This window comes from Schistocerca nitens, chromosome 10 (genome assembly GCF_023898315.1).
Source record: "Schistocerca nitens isolate TAMUIC-IGC-003100 chromosome 10, iqSchNite1.1, whole genome shotgun sequence".
Taxonomy (NCBI): Eukaryota; Metazoa; Arthropoda; class Insecta; order Orthoptera; family Acrididae; genus Schistocerca; species Schistocerca nitens.
Window position 1 is genome coordinate 176,006,308 of NC_064623.1, and position 22,425 is coordinate 176,028,732.

General features: G+C 40.1%; 1 protein-coding gene across 1 annotated transcript in view; it reads left to right on the top strand.

Annotated features, from left to right (window-relative positions):
• LOC126209973 (pecanex-like protein 1) overlaps positions 1-22,425 on the top strand; it is a 299,631-nt gene that overhangs the window by 59,541 nt on the left and 217,665 nt on the right. Inside the window, exons 8-11 of the mRNA XM_049939084.1 lie at positions 1,315-1,365; positions 1,916-2,262; positions 9,203-9,512; positions 16,745-16,966. Coding sequence (XP_049795041.1) covers positions 1,315-1,365; positions 1,916-2,262; positions 9,203-9,512; positions 16,745-16,966 — 930 coding nt within the window. The remainder of the gene's footprint in view (positions 1-1,314; positions 1,366-1,915; positions 2,263-9,202; positions 9,513-16,744; positions 16,967-22,425) is intronic.

The window sequence follows — 22,425 nt, forward strand, 5'->3', positions numbered from 1 at the left end:
CACACCTCTTATTTGTGTCCTTTACTAATCCAAACTGACAATGGAGCCAGAAAGACGAGCAGTATGTCAAGGTTGGTCAGACATGTGTTTTGCAAGTAATGCCTTTTGTGGATGAGTTATATTTCCTTTGGATTTTGCTAATGAATCAGAGTCTAGCTTCTACTTCCCTTAAGGGAGTATAGGTGGCCTATCCTGTTAATGTTAAATTTGGTAATATAATGACTCGTTTTTGTAAGAACTGTTTCATGCAACGTCATGAAACTCTTGCAGGTTTTTTATACGTGCTTCATGTACTCATTCTCCTAGCTTGTTTGAAGTACATATTCCAGGAGTCAGAATAGAATTTTTCTGTTTTATCTTTCTTGTTACATGTTTTACTTAAATTTTTGTGCATTTTATTGGTAATATACAGATGATGCCTACCATTCTACACGTATATAACAACAAAAATAATCAATTATTGATAATATAATATAAACGGATAGATAAAAAAATCTACTTGCCAAGTGGCAGCAGGGGGAAAAAAAAACCACACACACACACACACACACACACACACACACACACACAAAGGATTTAACTTTTACAAGATTTTGGAGTCAGTGGCTCCTTCTTCTGTCAGCAGAGTTGAAGGGGAAGGAAGAGGTTGAAGGAAAGAGGTAAAGTTCAGAAAAGTCGCCCTAAACCTCTCCAGTCCTTTTTCTTCCCCTCCAACTCTTCTGCCAGGAGGAGGAGGAGCCACTTTTGTGTGTGTGTGTTTCCGCTGCCGCTGCTTGGTAAGTATATTTTTTTTATCCATCCATTTATTTTATATTCTACATGTATAGTATCATATGGGTATTATAAATTACTTGGAAAAAATCAAAAAGTGTATCTTCTATAGTTTCTGAGTAAACAAGTCGTTTGTCTGAGAAAATTTATTTTTCAGAAATCGCAATCACAAATAAATTTAAATTGAAACTTGCATTGTAATAGAAACAACAGTTAAAATATGGTGGAACTGTAGGCTTCATTATCTTCTACATTGTCTGAATGCAGCCTCTTCAAAGATCTTTCCTTCTTTTACACTTTTTCGGCTTTGAGCTCAGCTTTGTCGATTCGCTACTTGTCCAGTTCCTTTCGTATGGCTCACATATTCCAACCAGTCTTCACCCCAACTCCTCTGAGAATTTGTCTACCAGTATTACCATCATTAAATTTGATGACAGTATCATACACAGCAGAACTCAATATATGGAACCCTTCACATTTTTAGGTACTCTTGTCCAAACTACATTATTGAGTGACTAATTCACATTTTGTGTTGCCTATCAGATATTTCTTCAATAGACATGGATTTACCAAATCTGAAACTAGTAAACTCAGGTAAGGGTTCCTGTGGCATTGTGAATTTCTTGTAGATAACATCATCACTTATGAACAGCCTCACAGAGCTTCCAATGTTATCCAATAGATCCACTAGATAGTTTCTGTACAGTATAAACATATCACATACACTAAACGCATCTTTTACGATTGGTGAAAGTCGTTGACTTTGGGCTGCTATAGAATGTTTGCACACATTGCCAACTTTATCTATGTACAATGTTGTGCACTCTAGAAATAAGCAGCATAGTGAAAATATTGCTGTGCATGGTGGATGTAGTGGTGGTGGTGGTGGTGGTGGTGGTGGTAAAACAATAATAACAATAATAATAATAATAATAATAATAATAATAATTGTGTAGTTAGTACTTGAGATACTCTTGAAATCATGCATTTATCAGTTTAGTCCTGCTAAGACCAATACAGAACAATATATTGAGTTCTATGTACTATGCTACGAAGTCCTGGCCTCAGTCACCAAACAGGTCTGATAATTGGTAATATCATATTTTGTTCATTCGATGACAGTGCAGTACGTTATTGGTTTCAGGCTTGGTGTACTGGAAACAGCAGAATGCACGCCAGGTGAGGCGTATTCGTTCGGGTGTGCTGGAGCGATACAGCTCTGTGCCGGAGGGAGAGAGCGGGGGCAGCAGTGGAGGCTCCGGGGCAGTCGGGGGACGGGCGTCCCCGCCTCCGATGCCGTCGGCCGAGGGCGTGGCGTCCGGGTCGTCATCGAGCGGTCCTCACCGCTACGCCAGCTTTGGCAGTGAGATTGTCTACCCGATTGCCGAGCAGTCGGACGAACATGCGACGAGTCTCGGTGCAGACACGGATGAGAATGGAGGGGCCGGAGGATCGCGGTCTCCGCTGCTTGTGCGCCACGAGAGCTTCAGTGTAAGGATTTCCATCTGCATCTATAGCTATCCTTGCACAATAGACAGTACTTAATGTTGCGTCATTTATAAGAGAGTCTTTCCATTCCATTTACGTGTAAATTAGAGGAAGTATGATTGCTTCAATACCTTTCTGCACAGTGTAGTTAGTCTTAATATTATCTTCACAGTTCCTATGGGAGCGATATGTAGGGGGTCGTAGTACACACATCAAAAAAAGTTTTGCATCACCCTGATTCCCAGAACTCCTGAAGATAGATGTTGACTGTGGGTATTGTATCACAGACACAGTCCCTTTGAGTGTTCAGAGATGTCACTAAACCCACCTAAAGAAGTAAACAACCGTGCATGAGCAGCACCTGTTAGATGGTGGGGGTCTAACAGCTAATCAGTTCCAGTCATTCCACCAGGAAGGAGATACGTGGCTCATGTTGTGTGTAGTTCAACCATGCCTAGACGGTCAATACCATAGTTTGATCGCGTCCGCATTGTTACTTTGTGCCAGGAAGGGCTCTCAACAAGGGAAGTGTCCAGGTGTCTCGGAGTGAACCAAAGCGATGTTGTTCGGACTTGGAGGAGATAGAGAGAGACAGGAACTGTCGATGACATGCCTCGCTCAGTCCGCCCAAGGGCTACTGATGTGTTATGACTCGGAGGAATCCTGATAGCTATGCCACCTTGTTGAATAATGCTTTTTGTGCAGCCACAGGACGTCGTGTCACAACTCAAACTGTGTGCAATAGGCTGCATGATGTGCAACTTTAGTCCCGACGTCCATGGTGAGGTCCATCTTTGCAACCAAGACGCCATGTACTGTGGTACAGATGGACCCAGCAACATGCCGAATGGACCGCTCAGGATTGGCATCACATTCTCTTCACTGATGAGTGTCGCATATGCCTTCAACCAGACTATCGTCAGAAACTTGTTTGGAGGCAACCCGGTCAGGCTGAACGCCTTTGACACACTGTCCAGCAAGGGCAGGAAGGTGGAAATTCCCTGCTGTTTTGGGGTGTCATTATACGGGGCCGACATACGGTGCTGGTGGTCATGGAAGGTGCCATAACGACTGTACGATGCGTGAATGCCATCCTCCGACCGATAGTGCAACTGTATCGGCAGCATATTGGTGACGCATTCGTCTTCATGGATGACAATTCGCACCCTCATCGTGCACATCTTGTGAATGACTTCCTTCAGGATAACGACATCGCTCGGCTAGAGTGGTCAGCATGATCTCCAGACATGAACCCTATTGAACAAGCCTGGGATAGATTGAAAAGGGCTGTTTATGGATGGCGTGACCCACCAACCACTCTAAGGGATCTACGCCAAATCGCCGTTGAGGAGTGGGACAATCTGGACCAACAGTGTTCTTGATGGACTTGGGGGTAGTATGCCATGACGAATACAGGCATGCATTAGTGCAAGGACATGCTACTGGGTATTAGAGGTACCGGTGTGTACAGCAATATGGACCACCACTTCTGCAGGTCTCACTGTACGGTGTTACAACATGCAATGTGTGGTTTTCATGAGCAGTAAAAAGAGCAGAAGTGATGTTTATGTTGATCTCTCTTCCAATTTTCTGTACAGGTTCTGGAAGTCTCAGAATCGAGGTGATGCGAAACTTTTTTTGATGTGTAACTTTTTCTAGATTCCTCATTTAATTTTCGTTCTTGGAATTTTGTTTATAAGTAAGCTTTTGTGGAATAGTTTGTGTTTATCTTCAATTGTGTGCTGTTCTTAGATCTCTGTGACTCTCTCCCATAGTTCAGACAAATTCTGTATCTCCTGTTAGCCATATTTGGTAGGAATCTCTCTCACATGAGCAATATGTTAGTATGGGGTGCAGGTGTGGTTTGTAAGCAATCTCCTTTTTAGACTGGTCAAGAATTGACTGATGCCAGTTGTGACTCATTAATATTGTAGTCATAAAAAACTGTTTTGCTCTGTCTTAGGCAGTGAGCAGGTATACTTACCAGAAAATTTAAAGCGAGCTACCAATCTCTGGAGAGTTGAAATATTACCAAAATCTGACTTAATATTAGTGACCCTCTCTTTTGATAGAACATCATCGCAGGCTATTGAATTACCTGCAAAAGATTTGAGGTTACTGTGAAAGGTTTTCAAAAGAAAAGGGACAAAACAACACCGAGGGTATAATTGAAGTCTTTATTCAAAAGTAATCGCCATAGGCTTGAGCATAACTATCCCACTGTTTCACAAGCCAATGGATACACATGGAAGTAGCAGGGCGACATGTCTGAGCTGTACGAAATATGCTAGGTCCTCGTTGCTCAAGCTGCTCGCACTTGAACTAAGCCATTACATTTTTTGTGTAACGTTGGAGATGTGTGGATGTGCGTTAGTGTTATTGTGGAGCAGAATCACTCCCTCCGTGAGCTTCTGAGGCCGTTTCCTCATGATAGACTTGGATAGGCTATGGAGTATCTCACTAAATGTATCCGTTAATGGTTTTCCATGTTTGAGGAATTCGAGGAATATCAGACCTCGGATATTGAAAAAGGTGGTGAGCACCATCTTGCCTGCTGAGGGCACAGCTTTGAACTTCTTGGGATGATGTGATGACACCACATTCTCATCGCTAGATGTCTCACTATGTTATCCCAAAGTGACATATGCAAATTTCAACCGGTTCGGTAGTTAAGACTTTCGTACCTTATACCGATATTGTCTGCCAGGTCGTTAATTGACAGTATGAACAGCAAGTGTCCCAACACAATTCCTTGATGCACACACAAAGTTACTTCTACATTTGTCAATGACACTCCCTCCAAGATAATGTGCTGAAACCTTCCTACCAAGAAATCATGATACCTCATACCTCATGTGATTGTATTTTCGATAATAAGTGTAAATGTGTTACTGAGACAATTACTTTTTAAAAGTCAAGAAATACTGCATCCACCTGATCCATTGCTTTCAGGAAGTCAGGTGAGAAAAGTGCAAGCTGAGATTCACACGATCAGTGTATTTGGAGGTCATTCTGTTTGAGATACCTCAATATGTTTGAGCTCAGAATATGTCCTATGATTCTACTGCAAATGGATATCACAGATATTGGACAGTATTTTTGTGGATCACTTTTACTACATTTCTTGTAGATGGGTGTAACATGTGGTTTCTTTGGCTATTGAGCACAGTTTTTTGTTCGGGGGTCTACAGTACGTAATGATTAAAAGAGGCACTAACTCGGTCCAAAATTCTGTAGAGAATGTGGCAACGATTTGATTAAGCTGTGGTGCTTCGTCCAGTTCTAGCTATTTCAGCTGTTTCTCAGTGCTACAGGCAATCATCCCTGCAGTGCAGTGGTGTGAGTATTAAAGTAGGGCAGCACTCCTGGGTCTTCCTTTGTAAATGGGCATTTGAAAACAATGTTCTGTGTTACTACTTTTGCTTTCCAACCCTAAATGTAAACTGTTGCTATGTGTGTGTGTAAGAGAATATAAATTTACATCTAGAGTCGGGTAAAAGTTAATGGCTATGTGACAGTTCACACCTTGGAACTGATTTCCTCTAAGTGAAGCTTTCAGTGTCACGTACTAGCACCACTTGAGTCAAGCATTCCAAATAATAATGTGTACTGTGAAAATGATCTGTGAATCATATAACTAGTTCTTTTTTTAACACCTTTGTTCAGCATGACAACTTGTCAGGAAAAGGTGGGATATTAAGTTTACTGGAAAAATCATTGGCTTCTGTAAGTGTGAAGTAAATATTTAGAGTAATTTTTTTATTATTCACTTTGAGATTCTGCTTTGGAGACAATCAGTTGTGGAATCGTGTAAGAAAGAGTCCAAAAGGGTTTTCAGTTGTAACAATGTCTGTTGCTCCATCGTGGTTACCTCTTGTGTGCCTACTGACCTGGGGAGTCTTCATTAGTGCTGCTGGCTTCACGGTTCCATGTCTGTTTCCCATTGCACGATTGAGTGTGCGACAAGAATATAACGTTCACGTGAGTATTTGTAACTGTGAATTCATCAATCACACCAAAAATGGTGTTCTTTTTTAAAAATTTTATTAATAAAATAAATACAGATCTATATTTGACATGCATGTTTTGTTGGTAAGCTTGAAATACTCAGACTTCTATTCTTTTCTACCAATTTTAATGGAAAGTAGTACCTGACTGTCCGCCTTCGTGGTCTCGCGGTAGCGTTCTCGCTTCCCGAGCACGGGGTCCCGGGTTCGGTTCCTGGCGGGGTCAGGGATTTTTCCTGCCTCGAGATGACTGGGTGTTGTCGTGTCGTCTTCATCATCATCATTCGTCCCCATTACGGTCGGAGGAAGGCAACGGCAAACCACCTCCATTAGGACCTTGCCTAGTAAGGCGGTGCGGGTCTCCCGCATCGTTCCCCTACGCTCTGTAAAGAAGCGTGGGACTTCATTTCAATTTTTTTTTTTTTCTTTTTTTTTTCAGTACCGGACTGGCTTTCTTGAAGTTTGATAATTCAAGTGAACAATGATCGTAGTTTGAGGAGTGTCTGAAATATAACGTGTCATTCCTACCGAAAGGGTAACAGTCGGCAGTGTTTTCCTGCAAGGATTATCATATATTTGAAGAGGTTGTCATACAGTGATGCAGCATGGCACAATACAGAATGGCAATGGACGACAATAACAATTGAATTTCTGAGGTCAGCAAGATCTCGTAACTTGAAGAACTGTTGATAAACTAGTAAATCCTAGCTGAACTTGGACTAATTGCTTCGGCATGGAGAAAAGAAGAAACAGCAATGGAAACTAGCATTGTAAAATTTACTCTAACTTACAACAAAAATTGGTTCAGGGAGATTTGGAATTTCGACCTGGAAATATTGGGTAAATCTTTTCATGAAACAAAGTTGCCACCCCCATTGATTTATAGTGTGTTTTATTCTGCGTAACTGCACTGGTGCTTTTTACCCCGTAAGTGCTGTCTCGATGCAGCCCACCATGAATCCCTCTCCTGAGCCAACCTCTTCATTTTGGAGTAGTTCTTGCAATCAACTTCCTACACTTCTATCCGGTACATTCTCACCCTTGTCTTCCTCTACAGCTTTTGCTCTGTACAGCTCCCTTTTGAACCATGAAAGTCCTCTCACATACCTATCATCGTGGCTCTTCTCGTCAACGTTCCTCTCTGCACTGATTCTGTGGAGAGCCTCCTAATTTCTTATCATATACTGGGTAATTAAAGTGCAGATCCAGTGTGGGCTGTAATTATCATACGGTTGGTATGCTACTAAGTTAATGTGGAACCAATTTATGTTGGAAAAGAATTATTTCCAGTCGTGGCCACCAGGTGCAGATCTGGTACTGTGCGCTTTTTATATGACTATGAAATCCACACTCTCATTTGACAAACCGTAAAGTGAGTGAACGGTATGGCTACCGAGAAGAAAGAATGTGCGCTGTTAGTGAAACTATTTTATGTAAATGGCAGATATTACAGTGCCGTATTGAGAGAGTATCGGCAACTGCGAGGTCTGAGGAGAAGCCCTGTGTCATTAAATGGTTTAAAGAAGTTGATAGTGAAATTCGAAAATGCAGGTAAGCTCGATGTGGAATCTGGAAGAGGTCTTCTCCTGCTGTCGCTGTAACTGACCGTGCAGCACATGCCTCGGGTAGTGCTAGTGCGTGTGCAGTGTCACGAGAATTGTCCGTCCCGTGGTTAGGAGTATGGAAAGTTTTGCAGTCTTATTTTACACTGGTACCTGTACGAGATGCAGATGGTGCGGCAACTGAAACCTCGTGATCCCCAGCAACAGTCTGAATTTGCTCTTTGGCTGCTGACACATTGAAGTTGACGGCATGTGGCTGGACAGTATTCTGTGGAGTAACGAGGCACATTTTACAGTACACGGGAGCAGTGAATACGCAGAATTGCTGAATTGGGGGTACTTTCAAACTACATGTTGTGTGCAAAGTGCAATTGCGCTCACTGTATATGACTGTGTGGTGTGGATTCACAAGCACCTTTATTCTCGGTCCATTCTTCTTTGAAGAGAATACATCCAGAGAGCCTGTCAGATGTACTGTGACATCTGCACATTATCGAGACATCCTTGTGCGGCATGTGGTTCCTACTTTGGAAGAGCTCAACTGTGTGGAGACCAAGGTTTTTGTGTAAGATTGACAACACCCCGTGTCACTCGTCCAGTGAAAGGTCTGATTAATGCAACCTCCCACAAATGTATTATCTCCAGAGGTTTTCCAGATGTGTGGGCCGCAAGATCACCTGATCGGAACCCGTGTAACTTTTTGCTCTGGGGGTATCTAAAAGCACGCATTTACCAGTGACACGTTTGGTCCCTATGTGATCTGAAGGCCAGTATAAAGGGACACATTGCTCAGATTCCACTGGAACTGCTGCGAGGAACAGTTGATTGTGTGTTTTTTACAGATGCAGCATTTCGTCGATGTCTCTGATGCTCCAATTGAACGTACTATGGAAATGGCTATTAATAATAAAATAAACATTATGCCTTTCTCACTTCATTGACTTTTTTCTGCCCATTTCTAGTTTATTACATACGGAAACATATGTATCGGCCTTCTTGTATTCGCAGCACCAGGTTTGCACTTGGCGGCCAAAATTGGAACTAATTTTTTCTAGCATAAGTCAGTTCTGCATTAACACTTTGGAATACCTACTAAATTTTGCTGCTGTACGATAATTACAGCCCACATTGGACCACTATAAGTAGCTACACTTTAATTATAACCACACTGTAAGTCTATCTAATTTTCAACATCCTATAGCATCACATATCAGATGCTTTGTTTCTCTTCTTTTTCACTTTTCCTTGAACCATATGAATGAAAAATAAATAAAAGTTGTCAAGTTGCTCTTTTTTTATAGTGCTGATTTTTAAATGTCTAATATATGCAGAGGTATTTTAATTAAATTAAACTGTCTCGCCATCTGCCTGCAGAGTGTGACGGACCACAGTTCTCGGGCAGCAGGTCCTAACAGTGCTGCAGACAGTGGCGTGTCCAGCAACCACCGAATACCGGGGCGCACGTTCCGCAAAAGGTTTGGAGCCTGTTCTTCGGCCGACGAGCTCCTGGACGGAGGAGATGACGAAGACGATTATGACGAAGATGAGGGCTTGCCAGGAGAATCGTGTGCCACGGATGAAGCCAGTGGCGATGAGGGGGACAACAACAGTGCTGCTGCTGACGTCAGCCCGTCACCTGTCGCACGACGGAGGACCGAGTGTGCCAACTTCGCACTGATTGTCAGTGAGTATACTTGTCTTGTGTAGTGGTGAATGTTTTGAAGCTTTGTAGCAGTAGTGACTCTAGCCTACCATTTCTCTTATGAAGCTGTAAGGCTTAAAATATTTAAATGCCATGCCACTTTCACTTCCTGAGCTCCATGGACAGTACAGTATTAACTAGAATGGAAATACTCACTATTTTATTTTGCACCTCATTGTATCACTTACCTGTACATTGAAGTTGGCTTGTTATTTATCTACCACCCTATGCTCAGTGAGTATACAATAACTTTCAGATGTGACATCATTAAGGCACGAGAGACATTTAAAATGTGTTTTTCTGGCCTGATTAAGAGCTGATTTTGTTTCATGTGTTAGTTTTCAAGATAATTTGAGTGTAAGGAATAGGCTTTTGAGGTAACAAAAATTTTGCGATGTTTCAAATTTTAGTTTAGGTAACTCGGTACAAAGATTTAGTTTGGCAAAGAGAATTTCCAGTTTTACATATCACGGTAATCATTTGATGCCTATTATACTAAACTTTCATTGTTTCTTCTTTAAGTATGTATTTTGGTTGGTATTTAATTGTGGTTTAGAAGTGAGCTGAAGAACGAACAAAATAGAACACTTGCAGAATAAGCACTCAGATATTACAGTATTCAATTTAGGAGTGAAGGTGACAACTCACTGAATAGCAGACACATTGAGTCATCAGCAGGCGTATAACTGGGACTAGAAAGCAGATTTACGTGTAGGGTAAATGTTGTACCTGTAAAATAGTAATAATATTAAAATCTAGTAGTAAGAGGAGCTTCATATTGGTTTGTGGCGTATGGTATGGTCAATTAGGTTCCACAGTAAATGAGATGAAATTTGAAAAAAGAAAAGAAAAAACCCAAATTGGACATTAGATAGTATACTGGTCTTTGTAAGGCCTATTTTACATGATCTGGCAGCTGTCTAGAAGGAACAGTTTCAAAATAAGCTGCAGCGGTGATTACACATTTATATGGCCGCCGTTGTGTATGGCAGAGTATGGCATGGCACAGCGCAGTTGGCTGTAGCTGCCCTCATTTCACTTCTTCACAGCCTTTGGCACAGTTCTAGTAAAATGGAATGTGGAAAGATGCTGTCTTGAATTGTAGTTTATCACCATTAAAAAAGGAGTGGATTAAACAGAATATGGTTGATTCATTAATTCGATACATATGATTACTTTAAAAAGAAATGAACATGGGGTGTTTCGTGTATTATTTAGAGAGCTCTCCTGTGACTACGAGAAAGCCTTCTATTTATTTTGAGTAAATAGAGGTGTTTTGATAATAATACAAGGAATGTAATAACAGATATATTCTTGACATAATGTGGATTGCAAATTGGCAGTTTCCTAAAATATAATTTTTGCAAATGTTATTACTGTTTCATGTAATGTAAACACCTTGTCAAAAATGATAGAGTAAAAAGTTTTCAGTTCATTGAATAACTTGCTTAACATGAAAAGGGGCAAGTGTTATCCTAAAATGTGTGTAACAGAAAAAAAAAATTGTCAACTAAATTTCAAGATTTTAGTCAGATTATGGAATCATAAGTCCTAGTTCATTTTACTATGAGAGACAGCAGACCAACGACTGATGCTCACATTACTCCATTTCAAGTTCAGTGATGTACAAGGTACGCACTTTTTTGGCAGCAAGGAGTAAGCTGTGTGTTCTGTAAGCCACACTTCTTCACAAACTGCTACTGTACTGTCAATGATGCAAGAGCATTCTACCTTTTGTATGAGCATTCTCCTGCTGCCACTTAATGAGTAGATTTTTCATCTATACAATTACTGATATTGTTAATAGTTGCTTGGTCATGAAAGTTTGGTACAAAGGTTGTATGAGACAGATTCATTAACAGAAAAGTGCTACTCGTGATGTACTTGTCCAACCTTGTGAAAATGAATTTGGCTGGATGCTGACATGAATAAAACGTTCACCCAATATTGCATGCAGTGAATAAGAGAGGGAAGACAATTTCTCCATGTCTTCCAAAATCTGGATATGTTAAACAAGTTTTCACCAAACAAGTTTTCAGGTAAACACGGTGTTACTACTTCCTGCCCAGTATTACAAATTTTATTGACTTATGGCCTTGGGTACACTGAAGAAGAATTTTCAGTTTTTGTTGCAGATTTCACTGTTATAGTATTTTTTCTATTGGTATCTGCCAAACAATGTCTTCAGTATTGTAGATAAAATATTATGAACAGCCACTTTGCAGTAAAAAGTTACGAGCTGATGGATAAATTCGTGTAGTTACACTTCAGTGTCTTCCAAGAAGTCTTTTTGATGTCTGAAGTTATGTGTTTTCTGCTGGAATCACTCTTTATCATCTGATTCTGAACTGTTTTTAGTTTCTATATGTTTCCTTTTCTTTAGCATTTTGATCATTTTTAAAGGTCTTTCAAGTTGGGATGACTATAGAGTGTCATCTTTGATGTACCATATTGCTTTGTGGCTCTGCAGTCATGCTACTTGTCATAATGTTAGGTGTTGCCTTTTGTGATAATTCCATGGAATACGTACTTTTCTTTGCTATTTTTCCTCTGCTATTTGCAGACCATTGTTGTTATATTATGCTCTGCAGAGACAGAGGTTACGTATGGCATAAGACTGTAGTGTGGTACGCTCTTTGCCCAGAAAACAAACAACACACACACACACACACACACACACACACACAAACCTACGTACCTCCTCTCTCTCTCTCTCTCTCTAACTCAGTAAGGAGCAGTTACCACTGAGATGATATGATATGCGATGCAACAATATGACACAGAAGCAACCTGGATTGGTAGAGTGAATAGAAACATAGTTGAAGTGACTTGACTGATTCTTACTCCGACGACAGTGATAAAATACCGATACAATTCTCAGTCATGTCACCTTGGGCAATACCGAATGCTGATTGCTAAAAGCAACTGTTGCCTAAAAAACAAATTGTTTTATCAGGATGAAGCAATTCTACATCAACCTCTGCTGGTAGTAAAACTTTCAATTTTCATGTAAATAATTGAAAACCACTGTTTAGGGATTTGTGCTTGTTCCCTTCTGTGCAGTTTTTCTCATTCGATCACAGCTTGAAACTCAGCTGGTTTTCTTTTTGCTATTAAATAAAACACAGCAAATATTTTGAAAAGTTTGCAGTAAAAAAATGTAGTCGCTGGCTAGTTTATGTTTGGTGCATTCTAGGTTATACAATGTTGCATACAAAATGTAGCTAATATATCAAAATTGTTTTTAATACTAGGAGGAGGACTGTGCCTCTTTCCAGTCTAGAGTAACTACATGACATATTTGGAAGTTTTCCATGACAAGGCTGACAGCAATGTTCCACATGTGAGGCTCTTGCAGCCTTCTGTGTCCAGTTACTTCTTGTATCCCTCCTGTGGGAACACAAATGTCGCACAGATAACTGTCGTGTCACGCGATGTTTATTGCAGTGTTTTTTGTCGCATATTGTATCGCGTCAGTGAGAACTGCAGCTAACAAATTATTGTGGGATGCTAGCTATGAATCTAGTGGAACAAAAATATTTCAAAGGACATTAATTTTATCTACTACATTTCAGAAGGAACGACAAAGTCACCCCATAAAGAGGGTACACTGTTCTCTTTGAAGCACTGTAGATATTGTAGAACAGGTATGAGGTCATCATGTAACTCTGCACTGCTGACATTAGTCACAGCACTGAAGTGCTGTTCACGTACAAGTCGGTCGTACGGAGCCAGTGCAGTAAGTTGGGTCGACTTGGAGATGTGACAGATTGTTGGATGAGCTGATGTACACACTTGGGTGAAGTTACTTGATTTTTTGGTGTATCAACATAGACTGTCTGATGTATCTACAAGGATTAGTGACCTACTGGCAGCCGTGTGACATAGGATTAGAACACTGGTTGTAAGAAGATCCTAACTGTCTGCTGTCAGTGAATGCAGGTCATTCTCAACCAGTTTCCGAGTGAACATTGTGAAAGCAACTGCATGCAATGGACGTACGGAGTGGGTTGCTTCACAAAAGGCCATTACTCTCAGCGGCATGTAAACATGTGTGCCTCCAGTGGGCCAAACAACACAGAAACTGGACAGTACCTGAATGGAGGCCTGGAATGTGGTTTAGCAAGTAGACAGTTGCCCCTTTCAAGTAATGCAATGTGCCAAGTGCAGCTATGGCCCAATGAGCTGTGTAACTTAGAGTCTTTGAAGGTTGTATTTCAGGCCAGCAGTGGTTCAGTGATGTTTTATGGGTGTTTTGTATTTTCAGTTGGGCCCATTCACTAAGGTTATTATGAACGTGAACCAGGATTTTTATTTCAACATTTTTGGTGACAAACTGTTGCCCTTCATTTTTACATCTGAATGGTGTGTATGCTGTGGACACACTCGTCTTCCCAAGATGCCGACAGCTGTTCCCTGTTTGATGAACAGTGTATTGCACCTCAATTGGCCTGCCAAGTCACCTGATTGTAATCGCGTGGGAAATGACTGGGACTATTTGGAGCAACGGCTGAAAATAGGGGTCCTCACCCTCTGTGGGGTCCAGTCGTGAACAAGTGGTTTTAACTCAATGTGGCTTTCCTCCAGAAACTTGTGGACTCTTCTTCCTTGCTGTATTGATATTATTATACAGTTTAATGGCTGTGTTACACTGTATTAGTGTGACATCTCCTAGGAGTAATTAATTTTTTTTTATCGAGTGTGCTTAAAATAATCATAATATTGTAGCAGATTTCTGCAGAATTTCAATAACAGGTGTTCTCACACTTTAGATGAATGCTTTCACTGTGTAGTCATATACAGGGTGTCCCATGGGGGAATAGTCAGCATTCAGGGATATGGCAGGAACAATCATTGGGAGCAAAAAACTTCATTTCGACATATGCCCTATTCGAAATGGTTTCAGAGATAGAACACATTTCATGTTATTTATTTTCTGTATTATTCTGCGGAGTTCAGTCGTGAACAAGTGGTTTTAACTCAATGTGGCTTTCCTCCAGAAACTTGTGGACTCTTCTTCCTTGCTGTATTGATATTATTATAAAGGTTAATGGCTGTGTTACACTGTATTAGTGTGACATCTCCTAGGAGTAATTAATTTTTTTTATCGAGTGTGCTTAAAATAATCATAATATTGTAGCAGATTCCTGCAGAATTTCAAGAACAGGTGTTCTCACACTTTAGATGAATGCTTTCACTGTGTAGTCATATACAGGGTGTCCCATGGGGGAATAGTCAGCATTCAGGGATATGGCAGGAACAATCATTTGGAGCAAAAAACTTCATTTCGACATATGCCCTATTCGAAATGGTTTCAGAGATAGAACACATTTCATGTACATTGTTATTTATTTTCTGTATTATTCAACTCATTGTCAGCTTTACACATGTACAACAGTTAGTAGACATTACAACATGCATGTTACAAAGTATTAATTGAAAAATATATGCTTTTAACACATTCACCTCTGAGCATTATGGTACATGACACATTACAGCTATTGTACAGTTAAAAGTAAACATTTGAATATCCCACCACCTAACTGAACGCATTTGTGCTCACTTGGAAGAACCTTATTGCTTATACGAGTGCTTCTGCACATTCCCTAATGAGGGTGGCTGCATTTGTGATGCAACCGAGCAGTTAATCTCAGTTATTCACCTTCTGTTTGTACCCTTCTGGCTTCATCCAACCCCATAAACAAAATATAATGGCTTAAGGTCTGGGAATCTTGGTGGACAGTTAATTGTATTACTGTGGCAAGCCCACCGATTAGGGTAAGTATGGTTGAGATGTTTGCTCAGATTTCTGGTCAAATGTGAAGGGGCTCTGTCATGCTGGAAGTACATTGCAATCCACGTGGCCAAAGGAATGTCCTCAAGGCATTTAACATACGACTTTTCCAAAAAATGCTAATAATTCCATCCCATTATTCGCTCTTCGAAAATGGCTGGACCTATCAACTCTTGTCATATCCCTGAATAGTGACCATTCTTCCGGGGAAAACCTTCAGATAGCAGCCGTGTATTAGTGGACAGAAGTACTATTTATCACTTTTCTCAACAGAGGGCAGTAGTGTACTGTTGACAGCCAAAGAGTATCATACCAAGTAAACACTTTACCCCAAATTTACGTTTGTCGCACTTCATCACAATGTATTAATTTTTCCTTGGCTACATCAATCAACCAATTTTCCTTTAGAATTCAATGCTTGTAATTTTCCCGAGTTTTGCCCCATAAATCAGGCTGCTCTTCCATTAAAGAAATTAACTGCTCAGTGTCAAGATAATAAGCTATGTGTACACGTATGGCAAGAAATTATAATACAGAAAGTAATGAATCAACTGAACTACAAACTGTGGTTGTCTTAAAGACTGCTGTGCCATGCCTGAAAGAAGTTAAGTTGACAGTGTTTACAAAGTCCCCACTATAATGCAGACACTTTAATGTGGCAGTTTGGGGGGGGGGGGGGGAGGGTTTGAATTTTGGTTACGTAAGATACTGGCAGGGGTCGCACCTGAGCTACCGTGTTGAAGACACTGTCAGCTTCAGCAAGCAATTGGACAGTAGCTGTTATCAAAAGCAAAGTGTGCTTCAGTTTGCAATGTGTCGTGCATTGCTCATTGTTTTCTTTTCCTGCTTTGAAATTAGCTACGAGACTAATCTGGTCCGTCAAGGATTCGCACACGAGTCCCACGACACCAGAAAGGATTGGCAATCATTGTGACTGTATGTCAGTTTCACTTTCACAGAAGTAGAAATGTAGCCTGCCAGTCTGTGATAATGAGACGGACACATTCCCCAAACCTCTCCCCTCCCCACAGCTTTCTGGGGTCTCGTCTGTTTACATTCACCGATGGCTGCCATGTTGAAATGTCTGCATTATACTTTGCACGGCAGCTGTCTAATGCATTGGATTACGTGGTAGTTCTACAGCTGCCGCATGCCGTTCGGATAACGCAGTCCCATCCCGGGCTGATACGAAAGTCAGTGTAGGCTTTCCACACCACAGGTGTGTCAAGTTGCCATTTAGACAGCTGCTGGATTGATGTGTGACGATTCTAATTGTGTCAAAATATTTTTGTAGTTTTCTGGAATAGATTAGAAATGTAGTTTTATCATTGGGTTGCCTCATTATTATGAAAAAGTTAGTTTTTGCCTGTGGATTCTGATCTCAATGCCACACTAGTGTAGGGGTGGATTTCCCCCACAGGTGGAACTGTGTGCTGCCGGTGCAACCGCCAGGAGTGCATTAGTTGTACAGTGGCTCCTCCGCCCTGTGGCGTTTCTAAGGCTCCGTCCGATGCGGCCACGACCACCACTCGCGATGCCTCTTCCAGCCTCGTGGGGCTCGATTGGTTGTTCGATCACACCGACAGTGACACCGCCGGGCAAACGTCGCCACTGCCGGCATCTGCAGCCTCCGTCGGTAATGGTGGGTCAGACAGAAGGTTCACTGCTGTGCTATCCTAGTATCTGGCTAGGAACATTGGCTTCAAGTATTTATTAAATCATAGAACTTACAAAGACTTATAGGATGATGGAATTTTTCAGAATTAAATGGGTAGTAAAGTTTCAAGACGTGTGAAAAAGTTGTACGTAGTATTACAGTACAGAAGTACAGCAAGTCAATTCTTGATAGTTCTCAGATCTTAGTATATCGAGGCACTCATCGCAATTGTAGGTTCACAAATTGGCAGGTGAAGAATTTTTAGCCAGTTGTTCGAATCCTGCCTCAGGCGTGGATGTGTGTGATGTCCTTAGGTTAGTTAGGTTTAAGTAGCTCTGAGTTCTAGGGGACTGGTGACCTCAGATGTTAAGTCCCATAGTGCTCAGAGCCATTTCAATCATTTTTGAACAAGTTTTATGTGTTATTACAACACAGAAGTACAGCAAGTCAACTTTTGCTGCTTCTGTGATCTTAGTATCGCAAGGTATTCATCACAACTGTAGGTTCACAAATTAACACATTTCTTATGGCTCTACACTCGTCATTTACAACTGTGCGTTGTATTTAAGTGAATTCTAAGTTAAGTTTTACAGACATATATGTCTGTTCTTGACCTTCTGTATTGTTCCATTGGTTCCACACTCAAAACCAAACAGTGATATTCATTATTTGGTAATTTGTCTGTGGAGTTGGAGAAGTAATCAATCGGTAATGGTTTCTTTCTGTTTCTAAAATTGTTTGTACTGCCCACAGAAAGGTTATAATAATGATGATAAAAGTTTTCCCTAATCTTATTGTTCCTGTTAACTAAATTTTGATTTTAAATGTGCCCAAAGTTGCCAAAAGGACATCATTTACAAGTACATAAGTAACTTAGGAACACACGCTCTGAAAGACACTTTACAGTTCTTGAAGTACTGTACTTTGAGTACAGTCAAAATTTTCCCCCTTTCATGTTCCATTCACAAATGGTGCATGGGATAAGTGTTCGTGGTAAAAGTTGAAATTAGCTCAAATTTCTCTGATTTTACCATTGTGGTGTTTTTGCGAGATGTATGTGGGGGGGAAGTAATATGTTGTCGGAATCTCCTTGGAATAAATTATCTCAGAATTTTAATGCTGAAGCTGTCCATAATGGCCAACACCTCTCTTTTTAGAGTGTGGGTGAACATCTCTATTCTTATGATATTCTTCTATTCTCTCTATTAACTGTTCATACCATTGGCCCAGTAAGGGTTTTGTAAGCTACTTCGTTTGTCAAAGAATTACATTTTGCTGGGATTCTGCCAATGAATCTATCTTTCCTACAATTGTTTTTGTATGGACATGCAACTGAGATATCTGTGGATGCCTCCTACCAGACATTTAATGGATGTGACTGCTTCCATTGATTGTTCTGCAGTCATGTAATCATACAGTAATGGCTGTTGCGGCCTATTTATGCACAAAACTTTACATTTGTTTAGGCTGAAAGACGACTGCTAGTCCCTGCATCCCTCAGCAGGTTTTCCTATAATTTTTTGCTGGCAGGAATTTTCTACATACTGTGGCATCATTAGCAAAAGCCTCACAAAGATACTGACATTATCTACAGGATCATTCATAGTAGGGCTATCCAGAAAGTAAGTTCTGTTAAGTTCAAGGAGTACCCCCCTTTATGTCCCAAAAGTAGAGGTTGTCAGTTTGTGTGCAGGGAAAAAATAAATAAATAAATAAATAAATTGACGACACTTTAAAGGTTTACTTAGTGAGCTCTTGTGATGCCAGTCCATTGATTGGCTTTTTGTCTCCAACCTGTGTTTCATCTGTCATTGCAATGTGATTGAGAAATTGTCTCCTTCTGCATTGTACCAGATCGGAAACATTAATGTGGTCACCGAACTCTTCATTTTGTGAACGTCAGTAATAAGTGTTGGGAGCACAAAATTTGTGCTCGTTAGTCACAAGTCCATGCAACAATGTCCTTAATATCTTAGAGAAACTGGCTGATAATTCTGTAATCGTGAACTGACAAATTTCACTTCCGTCATTAACCTTTACTATAAGTTCGTTTGTCACAGGGATGATCTTCCACTTCTTCGCCCATTATGGATATTTGTCAGGACTTCTTTGCTCAAAAGACACCATTCTCTCTGTATACTGCACAAAGTTCACTATGTACGAGTACAGCTTTCATGTTTTTCGCATTCAGAAAACGGGTTGCTGTAGATAATTCATAGTCGGAGGTTTTTCAATTACAGCTGTCATTTTGATTTACAGTTACAGTGCAAACAACAGTTTGATAACCTATCCACAGCAATGCCAGATTTGTACTAAGCCTGGTGACATAAATATGCTAAAATCACTCTGCTACCCCCCACTGCTCCACACACAAGACTGAATCAGAACTTACTGTCAGAACATTTAACTTAATATGTAGAACAATGACAGATTTGTGTGTTTCAATAATGTACTCTTTTTTTTTTTTTTTGTGCTATGAGTAGTGGAGGTCACTTTTATTTCTTGTTTCATTTGTATGAATACTACTGTTTCCAATTGTGATTGCTTGTAGAGGACAACTAGCACAAGTAGTGAAAGTACAATATTAGCTTGTTAAGTCATGTATTGCCTGAGCCACATTTGTGCCGGAGCACAGTTCTCAGTGACCTACAAACAAACTGCACTGTTTGCACTTTCTTTATTTGGCTCATATTTTATGTGCACCGTACATTTATTTCTGCCAACTGCTGGTAATTTCTGTCACTGTGGCAGCATTGACGAATATCGATTCACTTGCTCAGAAACATTGCACTGATGCTTTTTGCGTCACTTCTTATGCTACGAGCAGCTCGTGATGAAGTAGCAATGAATATGTATGTTGAGTTTTTCACAGATTTGGGACCATTTAAGTTTACAGTCCTGAGGGATAGGTTCTTAGGGAGGTAACAGTGATTATGATATATTTATAAACAATGTTAGTTACCTAAGAAAGGAGAAAACTTTTGTAGTGTTAAATTTTGTGTGAGCTGTAAAGGGCATAGGATTCATTTATTTTAAAATTTTAAAGATTCGGAGTTGTCAAATTTTATTTAATGTTTTTATTTGGGATGTGTGTGTTTTTTCAATGCTTACAGTTCGACATTTCTGTGAAATTGATGTGCAAGATAACAATTTTTTTCCTGTTTCCGAACAACTGACAGCTCTCTAAAGTTTTTCATACACCATTCATATCAATATCGCTACTTTTGTGTTGTCAAGATCCACACACCACTGCTCTGAGGAACATGATTGTTCATTCAAGGTTGCAGACTTTGCGCCCTGTCTACAGCCCATTTGTATTTTGGTGTATGAAGCATTACTCCCCAAAAAATGCTTGCACCTGACTGGCTGACACAGTAACAACCCATTTTGCTTGTGGACTCTTTCCACATTATACATTAATTTTAAATTTATAGGCCTTATGTAAATTATTAAGAACAAAATTGGAAATGTTCAAATAATCATTCGATAATTTTTCTCAAGGAAAGGAGGGAAGGATGTTGATAGTCCACTCAAATATTGCTAAAAACAGCTGATATTGATTTCTGTGTAAAATAGAAGTCAGAAGATTCTCAGGTACAATATTTATGAGAATTGTTTGTAATTTTTGAACTTAAAATGTAAATCAGTTTGTTTAAATTGTGTACTACAAACAAAATGAGTTGTGCAAAACTCTGTTTGTGAAACAAAGCTGCTGTAACTCAGGTTAAGTAAAAGCTGCATAATATGCTAAATTATCAGCAGGGAAATTCATTTCAAATTTGAGATGATTTGGTTAAGTGATTATTTGATAGCCTAATTCAGTTTTAATTGCTTTAACATGTTTGCTGCACATTGTTTTTTATTAACCTTCCTTAGGTTCAGATAAGAGAACATTGTAAACAAAGAAACGAATTTTACATTTGGTAAAATTTCTTTTATAGCATTCACTCATATATAGATGTGATGGTATTCTACTGAAAAATATTAAATGTAAAATTTTAATTGAAAAATTTAAACATTTGTGTTAAAGAATAATTTTATGCAACAGAAAAGGAGTTTCATATAGTAGCTGTACTGTCATAGTGTTAATGAGGAATAACTTCATTAAGATCCATAAGACATATATGATCACATAAATCATATTGACATTGGTGCAGAATAAGAGAATGTCGGGCAACTGACTTGTTCCTGAGTTATTTGGTATGTTCTCCAATGCCTAAATGTGCGTTGTGTTATGTAACAGACAGACTTCACCACATTGTAATTGGCTGATTTTGTGCATGCCACTCCACAAAAGTTTGCTCTGAGTAGCCCATGTGAGATCAGTCCTAAATGAATTGTGTGTAGTGTCGTGTTACATCCTGTTTATAACAAATACTTGATAAAGTTTTGCATGAATTAAAAAAAAGTGGAATATCTGAGAAAGTGTGTGGGCAAAATTTGCAAATGGATAAGCTTGTTTGTTCTGTGCTGTGAATTATGTACAATTTAAAATATTACTGGATTTACCAGTACCTCTTTTAAACATCTGTGGCCAAAAGAGTATTTTAGAATACTGGGGGGAAAGATCTTAAGAGCCCTATTACTTACTCACTTACTTACTTACTCACTTACTCCTTGGTGCTACAGCCCATGTAGGGCCTTGGCCTCTCTGATGATCACAGCCCAATTTGATGATTTTCTGCTCGTTTTCTCCATCTCCTGACTCCAATGTTTGGCTGGCTCTGAGCACTATGGGACTTAACTTCTGAGGTCATCAATCCCCTAGAACTTAGAACTACTGCAAACCTAACTAACCTAAGGACATCACACACATCCATGCCCGAGGCAGGATTCGAACCTGCGACCGTAGTGGTCTCGCGGTTCCAGACTGTAGCGCCTACTCCAATGTTTCCCAGATAATTTTCCACATCCTCCAGCCATCGTTTCAGGGGTCTCCCTTTGCACCTTTTGCCACCTGGATTTCCTGTGTTGACCGTTTTGACAGCTTGATCCTCTGACATTCGCACTACATGGCCCAGCCATCTCAATCTGTTACACTTAATTTCAGTCACCAAGTCAGGATTTCTATACAGTTCTTCCAGTTCCTTGTTTATCCTTATCCTCCATTGCTCATCCTCATACATGGCTCCAAAAATCTTTCTTAATACTTTCCTCTCCTATCTCTCAAGAGCTCATCTTCTGCTACAGTCATTGTCCATGTTTATGAGCCATACATTACCACCAGTCTTTTGACTGTTCAATAGGCAGTCACCTTCGATTTTCTGCTCAGGCTACATGACTGAAGGATCTTGATCGGGGTCCAATAAGCTCTATTTCCTGCAACAATCCTAGATTTTATTTCTTCTCTTATTCTGCTGTCCTCCGTAAACCAGCACTCCCAGGTATTGGAACTTCTCACATCCCTCATAATTGCCTCTGTTCAACTTAATATATATTCTCTT